Below are 13056 nucleotides of genomic sequence, written 5' to 3' on the forward strand. Positions count from 1 at the left end.
GGAGGTGCAAGGAGAAAAACAGGAACAGATTTCCCTCGTTCTGCTTGTGGAACAACTTGTATCCTCCTCTCCCATAGATACGGTTATGGATCTTCCAACCTCACATTTAAATGACTGGTAGATAATGTTGCACATACACTTCACTGAGCTTGGCTGCAGATGACTCTCTGAGTACTTCTTACCTTAAGTTGTTTGGAAACCAGAACTTTGTGTATGTCACTGGTATTCTGAAAGGTTTGTTGGTAGCTTGTTATCATTTCTAAAACATTCAGTTACATTAAATATTAGAGCTCAGAGTGAAGAAGTCCACATATTTGCCTTTACTGATACAGAAAACCAGCCACATATCTGACTTTTCCTGCACTGTCATGGTTTGTTTTGAATGGGGAAGATGGAAAGGAATGCTTGAAATGTCAAACACAGCGTTGGAAAGTCTGTGGGAAAAGATGCAGCCTGTGAAACTCCAAGTAAAAGAAAGAGCCTGCATGATAACCTTTTCCTCAATCTTTACTCACCTTCGTTAGACTTCGGATGGTTGTTTGTTATTTTGTTTGTTTGTATTTACCAATGTGTTTTTTCTATGGCTTGTTAGCAAGTTTTGTCTTCTCTTTTTCTTTAGATGCTTCTGTTTATGACGTTTCTCTTATCACATCACATCCCTGTATTTTCCATTATCTCAGTGCTCTTTTTAACCAGTTGTATTCTGGCCAGACGCTTCAGCTGCTCCTTTTCTCAGTTTTGTTAGTTCTGCTGTAATCCAAGGTGCAATGCTTTATATCTCCCTTACAAAGCATAACAAACCCTAGGCTTTTAATGGAGAAAGTTCCATCTTAGTATAAGGCTTTGTGTGGGATGAATCCGCTGAGATGCAGTTGCTTGTTCTGCTCGAAGTTGTAACAAGGATTTTCTAACTAAACGACCCTTAAGTTGTGTTTGTTTATATTGTCCTAGTTTAATGCTCCTTAATTCTCATACTATATACATCCTTGCCTTTTGGTTGAAAATGATCTCTACACTGAAGAAAAATTCCGGTAACCTTGGCAGAGATCAGCCTCTGGCCAACTTTCGATTAAAGCTAGCTTAGCATAAAAGCACTGATTTCCTGCAATTGTCTCCCCCAGCACAATAAGCTGGTCTCTGTCATTTTGTCTGAAAGGGCAGCCACAGGCTCTCAGCTCAAATTAAGTACTTAGAATTACATTAGGATGTAAGCAGGCTCCAACAGGAAGCAAAGAACTGCTCAAGAAGGTCAGGAAACACTTAGGATCATCGGAATTTTCTGCGGTCTTCTGAGATGTTAGAGCTGCAGAAATCCATGTATTTAACTCTTCCTGCATGTGATGTGGTTACCTCTGCACTGTTTATGTCTGGTGTTGAGCTGAACCTGTGAAGTATGCCAGATAGCTGCACTAAACATAGTTTTGAGTTCTTTTATGTTTGCCCTGAAGTGATCAGGCACTTGGACTTGTATCTCTGTTGGCCATTTTCAACTGAGTTATTCTGTTTAATACATTTGTACATCTGTGTGTGTGTGTGTGCTGCCATGGCCCAACTGAAGTGTTCTGAATTGTTACAACGAAATTGCATGCTTCTGCTTCTAATACAACTATTTAAAGAAGCAAGAACAAAGTCTCATTTCTTTTTCATTCATTCTTCCATAATCAGAGTATATTCATAGTGTCTGAAATGAATCTCCCTCTTCCCAGCAAGGATCAAGATTTATGGAGAGAAGTGCAAATCTATGATTTCTGTGTTGTTTTTTGGGCATTCTGTCCAATGTCTGACACTTTGGATGTTGCTTGGCTTGTGAGATTTCGACTATTGTGTTATCTTCTGAACTTTTATAGCTGAATTACATAATAGACGGCTACTTATTAACTTTATCTTTTTGTTTATATATAAGTTTAAACAGCCTTTGCTGCAGAAGTTTGAAAGTGAGTGGTGCAGCTTTTCTTCCTCATTGCACTTCAGGAATGAATGTAATGGTATTGTTGTTACTTTTGTATATTGTACGTAATTATGTAATTGAAGCCATGACAGTACAGCAGAACTTGGGGACTTTAGGGGAACATACTCCAATAGTCATCTTCATTGTGAGGTCAGCACTGCTGTGGTACATGGCTAAACTTAGGTGGAAGAGGTGCAGATTTCACAAGAGGGCTTGTGTCTGGCAATGGTTGCAGCTGTAGCTTCCTGGGGGACAGAAGTGAAAAATGAAGAGCAGAATGTTATCTGTATAGAAACTAAGGTTTTATTCCTCTGCTGGTTTCTTTTTGAACACTTCTTTCTCATGTTGGTGACCCTGCACATAGCAGGGGGGTTGAAACTAGGTGATCATTGTGGTCTTTTTCAACTCAGGCCATTCTGTGTTTTGCTTGAGTCAAATTAAAGCCGTCACTAAAATGAAAAGGCATGATAGGTTAACTGGATTTTTAGGAGATATAACACCAAACTGTGCAATCCTTCTAGGGATTCGTGGAAGTTAGCAGAGAGTTGTTAAGAGTTAGGGTACTATGATTAGGCTGCGATTGGACTTGATGATCTTTGAGGTCTTTTCCAACCTGAGTAATTCTATGATTCTATGATTCTAAGTTTCCATGATAAAGAAACCAGTGTTTTTAAGTGTTAAGATTCTGGTACTATTGGGAAGGGAAGAGAGTGATGATAATACCATATGTAAAGATGTATAAGCAAGATGTTAAAGATCATCTCTCAAAGGTGTTGCTGTGTTTTCTGACAGTCTGCATCGTTAGAGATGAGATTTGAAGTGACTCAGGTGTGCATTGCTACAGTTAGTGTCTGTGGTGTGGGGAGGATGTTGAGTGACCACTTTCTGCTTCTGTCTTTATTTAACAGGCTTAGGAAAAACAAAAAGAAAGACGAGCACGCGAGACGCCTCACCCACTCCCAGCACAGATGCAGAGTACCCTTCCAATGGCAGCAGTGCAGACCGCATCTATGACCTCAACATTCCTGCCTACGTCAAATTTGCCTATGTGGCGGAGAGAGAGGATGAACTGTCCCTTGTCAAAGGGTCTCGGGTCATTGTCATGGAGAAATGCAGCGATGGCTGGTGGAGAGGGAGCTACAATGGACAGATTGGCTGGTTTCCTTCGAACTATGTGGTGGAGGAAGTTGAGGAGGCCACAGCAGATTCACCGAGCTTTCTGAGCTTGAGGAAAGGCGCTTCCATGAGTAACGGCCAGGGCACCAAAGTACTCCACATTGTTCAGACACTGTATCCATTCAGCTCCGTCACAGAAGAAGAGCTCAATTTTGAAAAGGGTGAAACAATGGAAGTCATTGAAAAGCCAGAAAATGACCCAGAATGGTGGAAATGTAAAAATTCCAGAGGGCAAATTGGTCTTGTTCCTAAAAACTATGTAGTAATCATTAGCGATGGTCCTACCATTAACACTTCCCATCCACCTCAGATAAGCTACACGGGACCATCTTCCACCGGACGATTTGCTGGAAGAGAGTGGTATTATGGGAATGTTACCCGGCATCAAGCAGAATGTGCCCTAAACGAGAGGGGAGTGGAAGGAGACTTCCTTGTTAGAGATAGTGAATCTTCGGTAAGTGATGCTCAGCACCACAGTCTTTATATTAAAGGATATGATATATGGTTTAGCAAGTGTGGAAGCCTGTAATTGCAGTACCCCAGAGGAGGACTTTTAATCCCTAAAGAAACAAGCATTGCTTCAGCGCTACAAGCTGATACACGTACCATATGTGAGAATCAATCTCTTACAGAAATGCAGTGACATTTACATTTACACTGAAATTTAACAACTGTGGACTGTATTATCCAGGGTTTTTTAATTAACAGACAAGTAACTAGATATTTCAAGCTTCTGTCTGACATTTCATGTATGTCCTCGTATACGATCATTCTCAAGTTTATGGCACTACAAGGAAAGAAAAACTCTTGCAAATTACAACTTTAGATATTAATTTTAATTTAAAGCCAATTTAAAACGGGATGTTTGCGTTGGTCAGTTTTGTTTTCCTTTAATTAATGTAGGTTAATAACAGATTCTTTAAATTAGATCATTTAAATTATTGATTAGAATTCAAATTTAATGTACTTCTGCTCTGTTTAGATTGTTTAGGTTGTAATAGGATGAAATTATTATGTCTAACTGATAAGATTATAATGCACAACAAAAAAAGGTCAAGTCAGTGGCTCATATTACTTGGAAATTGAGCCTTGGTGGCTTCAGAGGGGAAATGAGTAATGCTGATTAGGGATTATTATAAATCTGGGAGTTCAAATTTGAAATTACACTGAAAGGCCATTCATGAATGTTGAGGCCAGAGAAAGCATAGTTAGGGCGCTCTGAATTTGAATTATCCCTTTACTGTGATTTTTAAAAGGTGGCAGGTTTTAATAATTTCCCAATACACTTTTGAAACCTTACAAAAAGGTGAATCTTAATTTCTCATCAGGGTTTTTCTGCATTTGTTTTCTCAACTGTAGGACCATTATTTCACGAGGATAAGTGGTTTAGTACATACTTCCATCCAAGTGTTCTGTTACTTCAGATATAAAAACTCAAAATCCATGAAGTTGCGTCAGCTCATTCTTTTAATTTGAGGGTACAGTACTATTAAAAAGCAGGCAGCTCCAGGCATCTATCCCATACTTGTCTCACATTTTTCCTACATTGTGAATTAAGCTCATTTGTAGTGTGGATTGCAAATAAAAGCTAAAGCAGTGTGTACTGCTTTAAACTTAATTTAAAGGAGGGACAACTTCTTGACTCCAGCATGTCTTCAGGAGGCTTCTGCTTAGAACTGGTGGTAGCCTGTATCACAATTGCCTGGGGAACAGTGGAAAAACTGTTCCCCTGTAGTGAACAGTTCACTAAGTGTTTGAAAGTGATTTCACTTACTAGTCAATAGTACAAGTTGGCATGTTTAATATAATGCCTAAAACTTGGAATTAGCTGACATATTGTCACTTGGCGAGGGAGATGAACAGAGGCTTTTAGTGACAGTAGGAAAACAAGTAGAAAAAGGCAAGGGAGTTGTTAAGTCTCAAGGATATTCTAAATACAAATTAAACCTTACATTTTAATTTTTGAAAAGCACTGGTAGTGCATTATTATTGTTGGAGTTGGATTGATGTCTCTTTATTCTCTGAAATTTTGACGTTGTATTGATAAAATAGAGTTGTGTAATATTCCATAATATTTTTTTTCGTGGTTACAGAGAATTGTCTGATAAGTTTCAGGCATCTTTTCTGTGCAGCAGATACGAAGCTGTCAGACTGCTTTGTTCAAAGCTCTATTTTTAAGTTCCTATTTCTGCTTTTAGTTAAGTATAATCACAAAAGGAAGACAAATAAAAATAAATCAGAGGGGGACAAGGAAGAAAAACAAAGATTAGTGGAAATAAACCAGAAGAAAATAGAAAAATAGTTAGAAAACGTGATGTGTAGAGGCTGCCAAAATCAGATTGCTTGGTCAACAGGAGACAAGATTGAGGAAGATGATATGGTTTTCCAAAATACAGAAAGCTCCTAGAGGATGGTGGTAATCATTGTATTAACTGTACAGATGTCCCCTCAGCCTGGCATCCTGTCTGCCAGAGGCTGGAGGGTACATTGGATGCAACATAGCCATGGTCAGTCTGCGCAGATGGAAGCTTATTTTCTGAACAGAATTCTGCATTTTGGGTGGTTCTGACTGGTATTTATTAGTCATTTTCTGCATTCTGGGAAGGTGTCAACAGGGCAGTTTGAAACTTAATGCATTATTTAAAATACAAGAATATGCACCCATATCTCAGTGCGTACCACGTCACAATGCCTACTGTGTTGCAGCTTGTTTCCTTGCTCCTAGGAGTCTAAATCATGAGTAAAACTAATCTGGGTGAAAGGACGCAGTAACCTTTTAGTTTAATGTGTTATAAAACTAAACACAGTTGTATGCAAAGCATTTCCAAATTCCCTCTCTCCATTGTTACTGGGGAAGTTGTTGATTCTTTAGCACACGATTCATTTAGAGTATGATCTTTAAGTTATTTCCAGCATCTCACACTTACTGGTATCCCAGAAAGTTTATTCAAATATCATATACTCGTGTCATTTGTTTATACGTGTTAATTATAAAAACATTGGAGATTGCTAGTTTGTTTTCTTTTTTCCCTAAGTACCAGGAATTAACTAAAAAGCTAGTGAGTATACCCGATAGCATCAAAGGAAAGCCATAACAAAGATATCTCACAAGCTTGTTGTAGAACAAAGATTTTAGAAATAACTTATAAATTCTCGACTGTTCATTTTTCACACATATAATGCAGAGGCTGTTGAAGCTGTGCCTACAAGTCATCAGGATCCTATGCAGCGTGAGAGTCAGAGGTCTTGATGGGAGACACCAGGCTGAGCACAGTTGTTAGCTCTCCCATTTTGCTCGTTTTTATATTAGACGGCACTTGCCTTTGCACTGTGGTGTGAATCCAAAGGCAAAGGTGTAAGGGTTATTCCATTCTAAAAAGGCCCCATAGATAAAACATTGAATCGTCCTGGTAATCTTGTGCTTGATTTCTGAGCTGTTTTATGCACTTTTGTAGCCTTCTATCATTATAATTATGGGAAGTCTTCCTTAGAAAAGTTTTCCTTACTTTTCTTTGAGGTCTGTGCTTATTAATGAGCTATGTAGAGCTCTATTTGCGTAGGTGAGGGGTTTTTGTGTTATTCTGCATTCACTTCATTGAGGAGACTCATTTAAAACCGTACTTGATGTAGTATTTTACAATATTTCTCTTAATTTGATTATCAGATGTTGGTCTCGCAGCTAGGTTCCTTTAGCTACAAATTCTGTCCTCACTTACACTTCGATTGAATGGGTGCTGCCACGTGGAGAATACCCTGAGATGAACCCTGTTGGGTAGCTAAGCGTCTGATTAGCTTCATTAATTACGAAATACTATTCTTAGCGTCATAAACCTGTTTGAACCATTAAAACCCGTAGTTTATGTAACAGACACAGTTAGTGGCTGATAGATTTTTGCCTATCTCTGTTGCACCTAGATAATGTAACCTTAGTTTTTGGAACTGTGAATGAGGAGACTGAAGTGGAGCACATCTAGTTAGAAAGACTGCTTTATAAGTTCAGTCCTTACATGAAGCAGAGAAGCAGCTGTTGTTCTCAAACCGGTCACATTTATTAGCAAGAATGAGGGATGTGACTTTGAACCATTCCAAGAGCAGTTATTCATTAAGAAGCTATGCCAATAGTCCCATGGCAATCAATTTTATACCATCCCCTGGGGTGGCAGGGGTTGGTATTGGGGCTTGCCATGAAATGCAGGTGCGTTACAGTGATTGAGGACTGTAGGTGCGGCTGGACTTGTGCCAGTTTGCTGAGGCTTCATTTAGCTCCTCTGTTCTTTGCCCAGAAATTGTGCCAGCAGAGGAAGGAGGCGAAGCTCGCATGTTTTTTGAGGTGCTAATTCTGTAGCTCTCAGGGTGTCCCATATTTTCCTGGAGTTTTAATCCTTCAAGTGTTGGATATAAGCTATTAAATGTGGCAGCTGTTCAGAAACTGCAGCACGTCATATTCTGTGACATGCTGTAATTGACAACTGCAGCGGAGAGAAGGAGTAAGTTCAGTCTTAAAAACAGGCTTCAGGAAATAGCCTAGTGGGTTATTTTAAATGGAAGAACAGGAATTTTATTAGGGCTGTACTTGAAGACCAGTGGAGAGAATCTGTGTTTCTGACCTGACTACCACTGATTTGAGAGCATGTTGGATGTCACATAGAATATTTGCGTGTATGTAAATAGGATGAGATAAAGGAATTTTAACCCTGTCAGATTGTTCTTTCCAGCCTGACCACAGACTTTTGAGTTGTGGTGTTGGTTTTTGTTATGGCTGAGGTAGCTGAGTAGAAGGGAAGAACAAGAGCTTCGAACTTGAAGGAATTGGGTAGACGTAGCTTGGGCTAACAGAATAACCTGAAAAAATGACAAAATCTTCTAAAGAGGAAAGGTATTGCTAAGTGAATCTGGGTTGAAACAAAAAGCTAAGTTGTAGGGTCAGTAAAAGGCTTTCAGGGGAGTTATTTTTCTCAGCGCTGCCACTTAAAATTAAAGGGTCTTGTGCCTCTGTCAAATGGGGATTTTAAAGAGGGAACTTTCCATCCTGATTTGCCTTGTTTTCCCTCATAATCACTTCATAGCTTTTCTTCCTGATAAAGTTTCCGGTCTGTTTTGATGATGAAAGAAGTAAACTGAAGGAACCTGATCCTGCGTGTTGTCTCCCACAAGCTGTAGTCACGGTCATGTTAGTCATTAAGGGAGAATTAAAGGTTTCTGAAATAATATTAAAGAATTTTATGTGGGGACTGAGGAACTGGAAATGCGGAACAGACGATCTTCAGTTTTCATCTTTAGGAATGGATTTGACTTCAGATTGAGGGCTTCCCAATTAAGGCAGCACAGAAATATTCAGAAGTTCACTGCCATGAGGCTACGCTCTATAATCCTGTGGTAGAGTCATCCACGACTCTGTAGGTTTCTGAGATTAAAGTTGACTTCTGATGTGCCTTCATTTACTGGCATGTGAAGCTTTTTTTTATTCCTGGAAAAGTTAGCGTGCAAACATCCAAATCCAGCAATTAATTTAAGAGGGAGAAGGGAGGCAAAGATGGCCAGCAGTTGAAATAAAACAGCTTAAATAGTAAATAAAATAAACAGAGTTGGAGCAAATCCAAAGAGGACAGCAGGGAACCAATTCAAGCTGCATCAAACCAGCATACTTTAGAGCAGTAATGTTAAGAGCTCTAATTAATCTGCAGATATATTTTTAAAATGAGTTTTTATTTTTTTTAACCATCTTGCATGTTGGATACAGTGGGGAAATACCAAAATGAAAGTAGCTGTAGGTCTGTTTGATCGTGCTGTTTTTTCTTGCATCCTGATGAATTTATTAATTTGAGGCCAATAAAGGGTTTCAGGGTTTCTGCAACAGCTGTTCAAGCTCTTCCATCTCTTTGCACCGGATGGTGGCTCTCAAAAGAGTTAGATCAGCCTTTCCGCTATTTTTGTAACTGAATTAGATTGTGGAAAGGGTAAACTTTGTAACATATATTCTGGAGAAGATAAGCAGTACTGATGTCTCCTCTTTAAGCACAAATCTAATTAGCAGCTCTGAGGATGGAAAAAAAGACCGTAGTTCAGGAAAATGACCATTCATGAAAGTTCATAACAAAAGTGATTGGAAATGTATTTATGGTGTCGTGCTTGGGACAGAGGTCTAGAACCAGCACCTCTGCCAGTACTGCATCCTGTTTCCACTGAGCATAGACTTAGAAGCTTCAGAATTTGTTCAACAAGACTTGATCTTGTTTTCTGCACCTCAAGCAGCCTGTCCTACAGTACTTGTCCCCATGCTGTCCCTTTGAAGGGCTCTGTGGAGCTGCAAAGTGGCTCATGCTCAGAGCTTGTGCCCTGAGCTGCTCTGCAGCAAGCCCAGCACCCTGGGATGCATTCAAAGCTGTGCTTGTGCAGACCTGGGCTTCAGCTGCAGATTTGTCATTACCCTTTGATGATCGTTCATTAGGGACTAGGAAGAATATTTCTGCCGAAGCATAGGCTCTGTACTGGGGCTCCCTGACACAGCTCTGTATGCTGTGGTTATGCAGATCCAGGAGGTTCAGCTAGATCCTGACAGGTCTGGAATTGTTTTTAGCAGCGTGGATGGAGTAAGATGGAGAAGGAATAGAAGGTATCAATACTAAAACAGGTGAGATTCAGGATCACGATTTGGGGCAGCACAGGATACGGAGGGTATGTGTGGCAGAGACCCACATCTCTCCAGGAGAAGGAAGTGGCTCACTTTGGATAGATACTCTAGTGTGTACCAGGCCCCCAGCACATCTTCCCAAAGCAAAACTGGCGACCGTGTTGACATCGGGAGGTTCCCACTCCCCCACTGTGCTGCAGCTGTGCTGGGACAGAGCTTGCGCATGATACTGTGAACCGAATGCTCCCTCATGGGTTTTGCTTTGTTGGAGTGAGTGCAGTGATCTGGTTCTCAGTGTTGCCAGCTGTGTTTGGTGAAGGATGGGTGGTGGGCTCATGTCCTGCCTGTTCTAATTGCAGCCTTCTCAAAGCAACCACTCACCAAAGACTTGAAGATTTACAAAGTTTTATCATGCAGAATTGCTCTGTTCTGGATAATTTAATTAGTGATTAAATTTGTCTTTTATGGCTGGTGGCTGATGGTGCAGTTTGTACTATATTTTTGTTCTATAGCTTTATCCTGTTAAGAAAAGGGTGTACATGGTAGAAGACATCATTTCCTATGCATGTGGTGATGAAGATAAAAAGGCATCTTTTTTTGAATTTTTTTTTTCTTTTGCAGTACAAAGCAAGAATGGCCCTCTAGTGGTCACAGCTCAAAAAAATGATAAAAAGTAATAATTAAAGAAATGATGCGGGGAGTTTGCTTCGTCTCACCCAAGTATTACTGCAGTAATAGCTTTCTCCAGGGCTCTCGAACAAAGAAACCAAAATGATGAAAGTTTTCCTCTTCTCCTTGACATTCTTGTGCTTCTGCATGGAGGAACTAAGATAATATTTGCAATTTAGTCATGTAATTGGCAGCTTCAGACTGTGCATCTGGGGAGCTTCACTTAAATGACTTAACTGTGCACGTTAATAACGATGGCAATTATTTATTGAATAATAGACTATTGGGTTTCTTAAGTAGCTGAGGCACTGAGCTGTGGAACAAAGACTAGCACAAATTACGCTGTCAGCTGTATTTCAGTTTGTTCTTGAAACCACCATACTGTGCCTTCTTTTTGTTCGCTTTTATGTAACTCTTTCTTTTTCTTTTTGAATTATTCCCAACAGCCCAGTGACTTCTCGGTATCTCTAAAGGCATCGGGGAAGAACAAACATTTCAAGGTGCAGCTCGTGGACAATGTCTATTGTATTGGGCAGCGTCGCTTTAATACTATGGATGAGTTGGTGGAACACTACAAAAAGGCACCCATCTTCACCAGTGAACACGGGGAAAAGCTATATCTTGTGAAAGCACTTCAGTGACGATGAAGATGGACTTGGCCACCCAGGCCCCTTCTAACTTCCAAGCCTTAGGTCCTAAAATCACTTTTATAGAGCAGAGCAATATCCGAAGCAGGCTTAAAGAGTAGGCTCTTTCTAACGTGTTTGCTCTGTTGGTTGTTATTTGTCCTTTTTCGTTTGCCTACTTTTGTGTTTCAGTTCTGTTAATCTCAGATCACCTCCCTTCAGGTTGAGAAGTTCACCTCTGTGGCCATTGTAAGCACTCACTTCCATGTCCGAGTTCTAAACTCCCCTCTTCTGTGTACGTTTACATACTTAGCTCGGATAAAGGAGGGGGGTTTGCAATTCAACCCAGTGTTAACCTGTTCAAATTGCTCACGCAGACAGACAGAACTCTTCGTTAAGAGACATCGGGCACAGTTTGAATGCACTGAGGCTGCAGCTAAGTAAGTGAGATATAGTAGACATAACAGTTGTGGCTGTGAGTTCTGTAGCTATATTGCTTACCAGGTAGTATATTACAAAAACTCCTAGTTCCTAGAAGCACTCTTTACACTGTACTCTGCTATTACATTGCCTCTCTGACTCTTTGCAAAGAGTACACTAATTAAAGCGTTTTGTAATAGTACTTCTTAAACTACTATGGTAAGATTGTAGTAAAAGAAAACTATCTAGTGTATTTTGGTCTGTAATTGCAACAAAGAGAAATTTTATTTGAAAGTTGATTACTAAAGAGAGAATCATTGAATTGTAAAGACTGAATGTTCTGGTAATCTACAACCAAATGTGCCATCCACATAATGCTTTTTTCCTCTTGCCCTTCTGCTTGTTTGAATTAAACAATTATGTATTTAATTCTCAAAGTAATATGTATCTGTAGCTGATTGTTGACACTAATACAGAAGATTAATAAAAACTGATCAGGGGACAGGGTGGGGCGGGCTACCAACACTATATATATATTTGCTTTACAGAAAGGAAACTTCAGGTTTTATGGAGGGTGGTGTGATTGGTAGGAAGAGACACACAGAATGTTTATGAAGAAAATGCTTTTTTCTCTTTTCTTTACATTTAAACTCCTTTATGGTTTAAATATACAGACTTTAGATGGCACACTCCTGAGATTGAAGAAGGGATCTTGAGATCTCAAAATCTTGCATACTCGGTTTTTTGGATATTGTAATAAAAAAGGTATTATGTCATGATGGAGTACTGGGTTTATCCTTGGGTGGTAGTTCTGGCGTGGCTTTAGAAAGGTCAAATAGAGTAAATTCTGAATTTGCCTGTCTTGGAATGTGTGTGGCCTACAAAGAAAATATGTGCCACTGCAGAGTTCAGGTTGATACGAGGCGGTGTCTAATGAGCTCCACATTGATTCTCTCTGTGATTTGTTTATAGCTTTAATGAAAACTGCAAGATGGAGCTCTTTTATGGGACCTTTTTTGCTATTAAGTCTTCCTTACAGATTTTTGTATTTCAGCCAGTGGTGATACATGCATAACTCCAGTGTAGGCAGAACAAGCACCAGCTGAGGGCTGCTCTGAAAGTAATGTCTCCTATTTATTATTATGATGTCAGAGGTGGATATTAGTAGGACGGTAGTAGGGGCTGAACATTCCCACCAACATTCTGTAACATTTTGTTGCTGTGTGACAGATGGCAGCACTCTGATGCAATGATGTCTGACATGAAAGTGTGTATGAAACAAAGGTGTCTTGTTGAATTCCTCCATGCAGAAAAAAATGGCACCCATTGACATTCATCATCATTTGCTGGAACTTAATGGAGACCAGACAGTGGATGTGAGCACGGTGAGGCGGTGGATGGTGCATTTCAGCAGTGGTGACAGCGACATCAAAGACAAGCCAAGTTCTGGATGGCCATGCAGATTTTTGTGACTGTGGCATGCCGGCTCTTGTTCATCGTTGGCAAAAATGCATAGCTGATGGCGATGACTGTTGAAAAAGAGTGTTTTGTAGCTGAGAATTTGTTCTATCAAATAGTGTTATTGT

General features: G+C 39.9%; 1 protein-coding gene across 6 annotated transcripts in view; it reads left to right on the forward strand.

Moving 5' to 3' along the window:
- NCK2 (NCK adaptor protein 2) overlaps positions 1-12246 on the forward strand; it is a 76589-nt gene extending 64343 nt beyond the window's left edge. For all 6 annotated transcript variants that reach the window (XM_015849841.3, XM_085551883.1, XM_085551874.1 and 3 more), the window contains 2 exons: positions 2857-3578; positions 10871-12246. In XM_015849841.3, the coding sequence (XP_015705327.2) occupies positions 2857-3578; positions 10871-11065 (917 nt within the window). In that variant the 3' untranslated portion in view covers positions 11066-12246. The remainder of the gene's footprint in view (positions 1-2856; positions 3579-10870) is intronic.
- Positions 12247-13056: the final 810 nt, after the last annotated feature.

This window comes from Coturnix japonica, chromosome 1, assembly GCF_054131305.1.
Source record: "Coturnix japonica strain WE chromosome 1, WE-NBRP24, whole genome shotgun sequence".
Taxonomy (NCBI): Eukaryota; Metazoa; Chordata; class Aves; order Galliformes; family Phasianidae; genus Coturnix; species Coturnix japonica.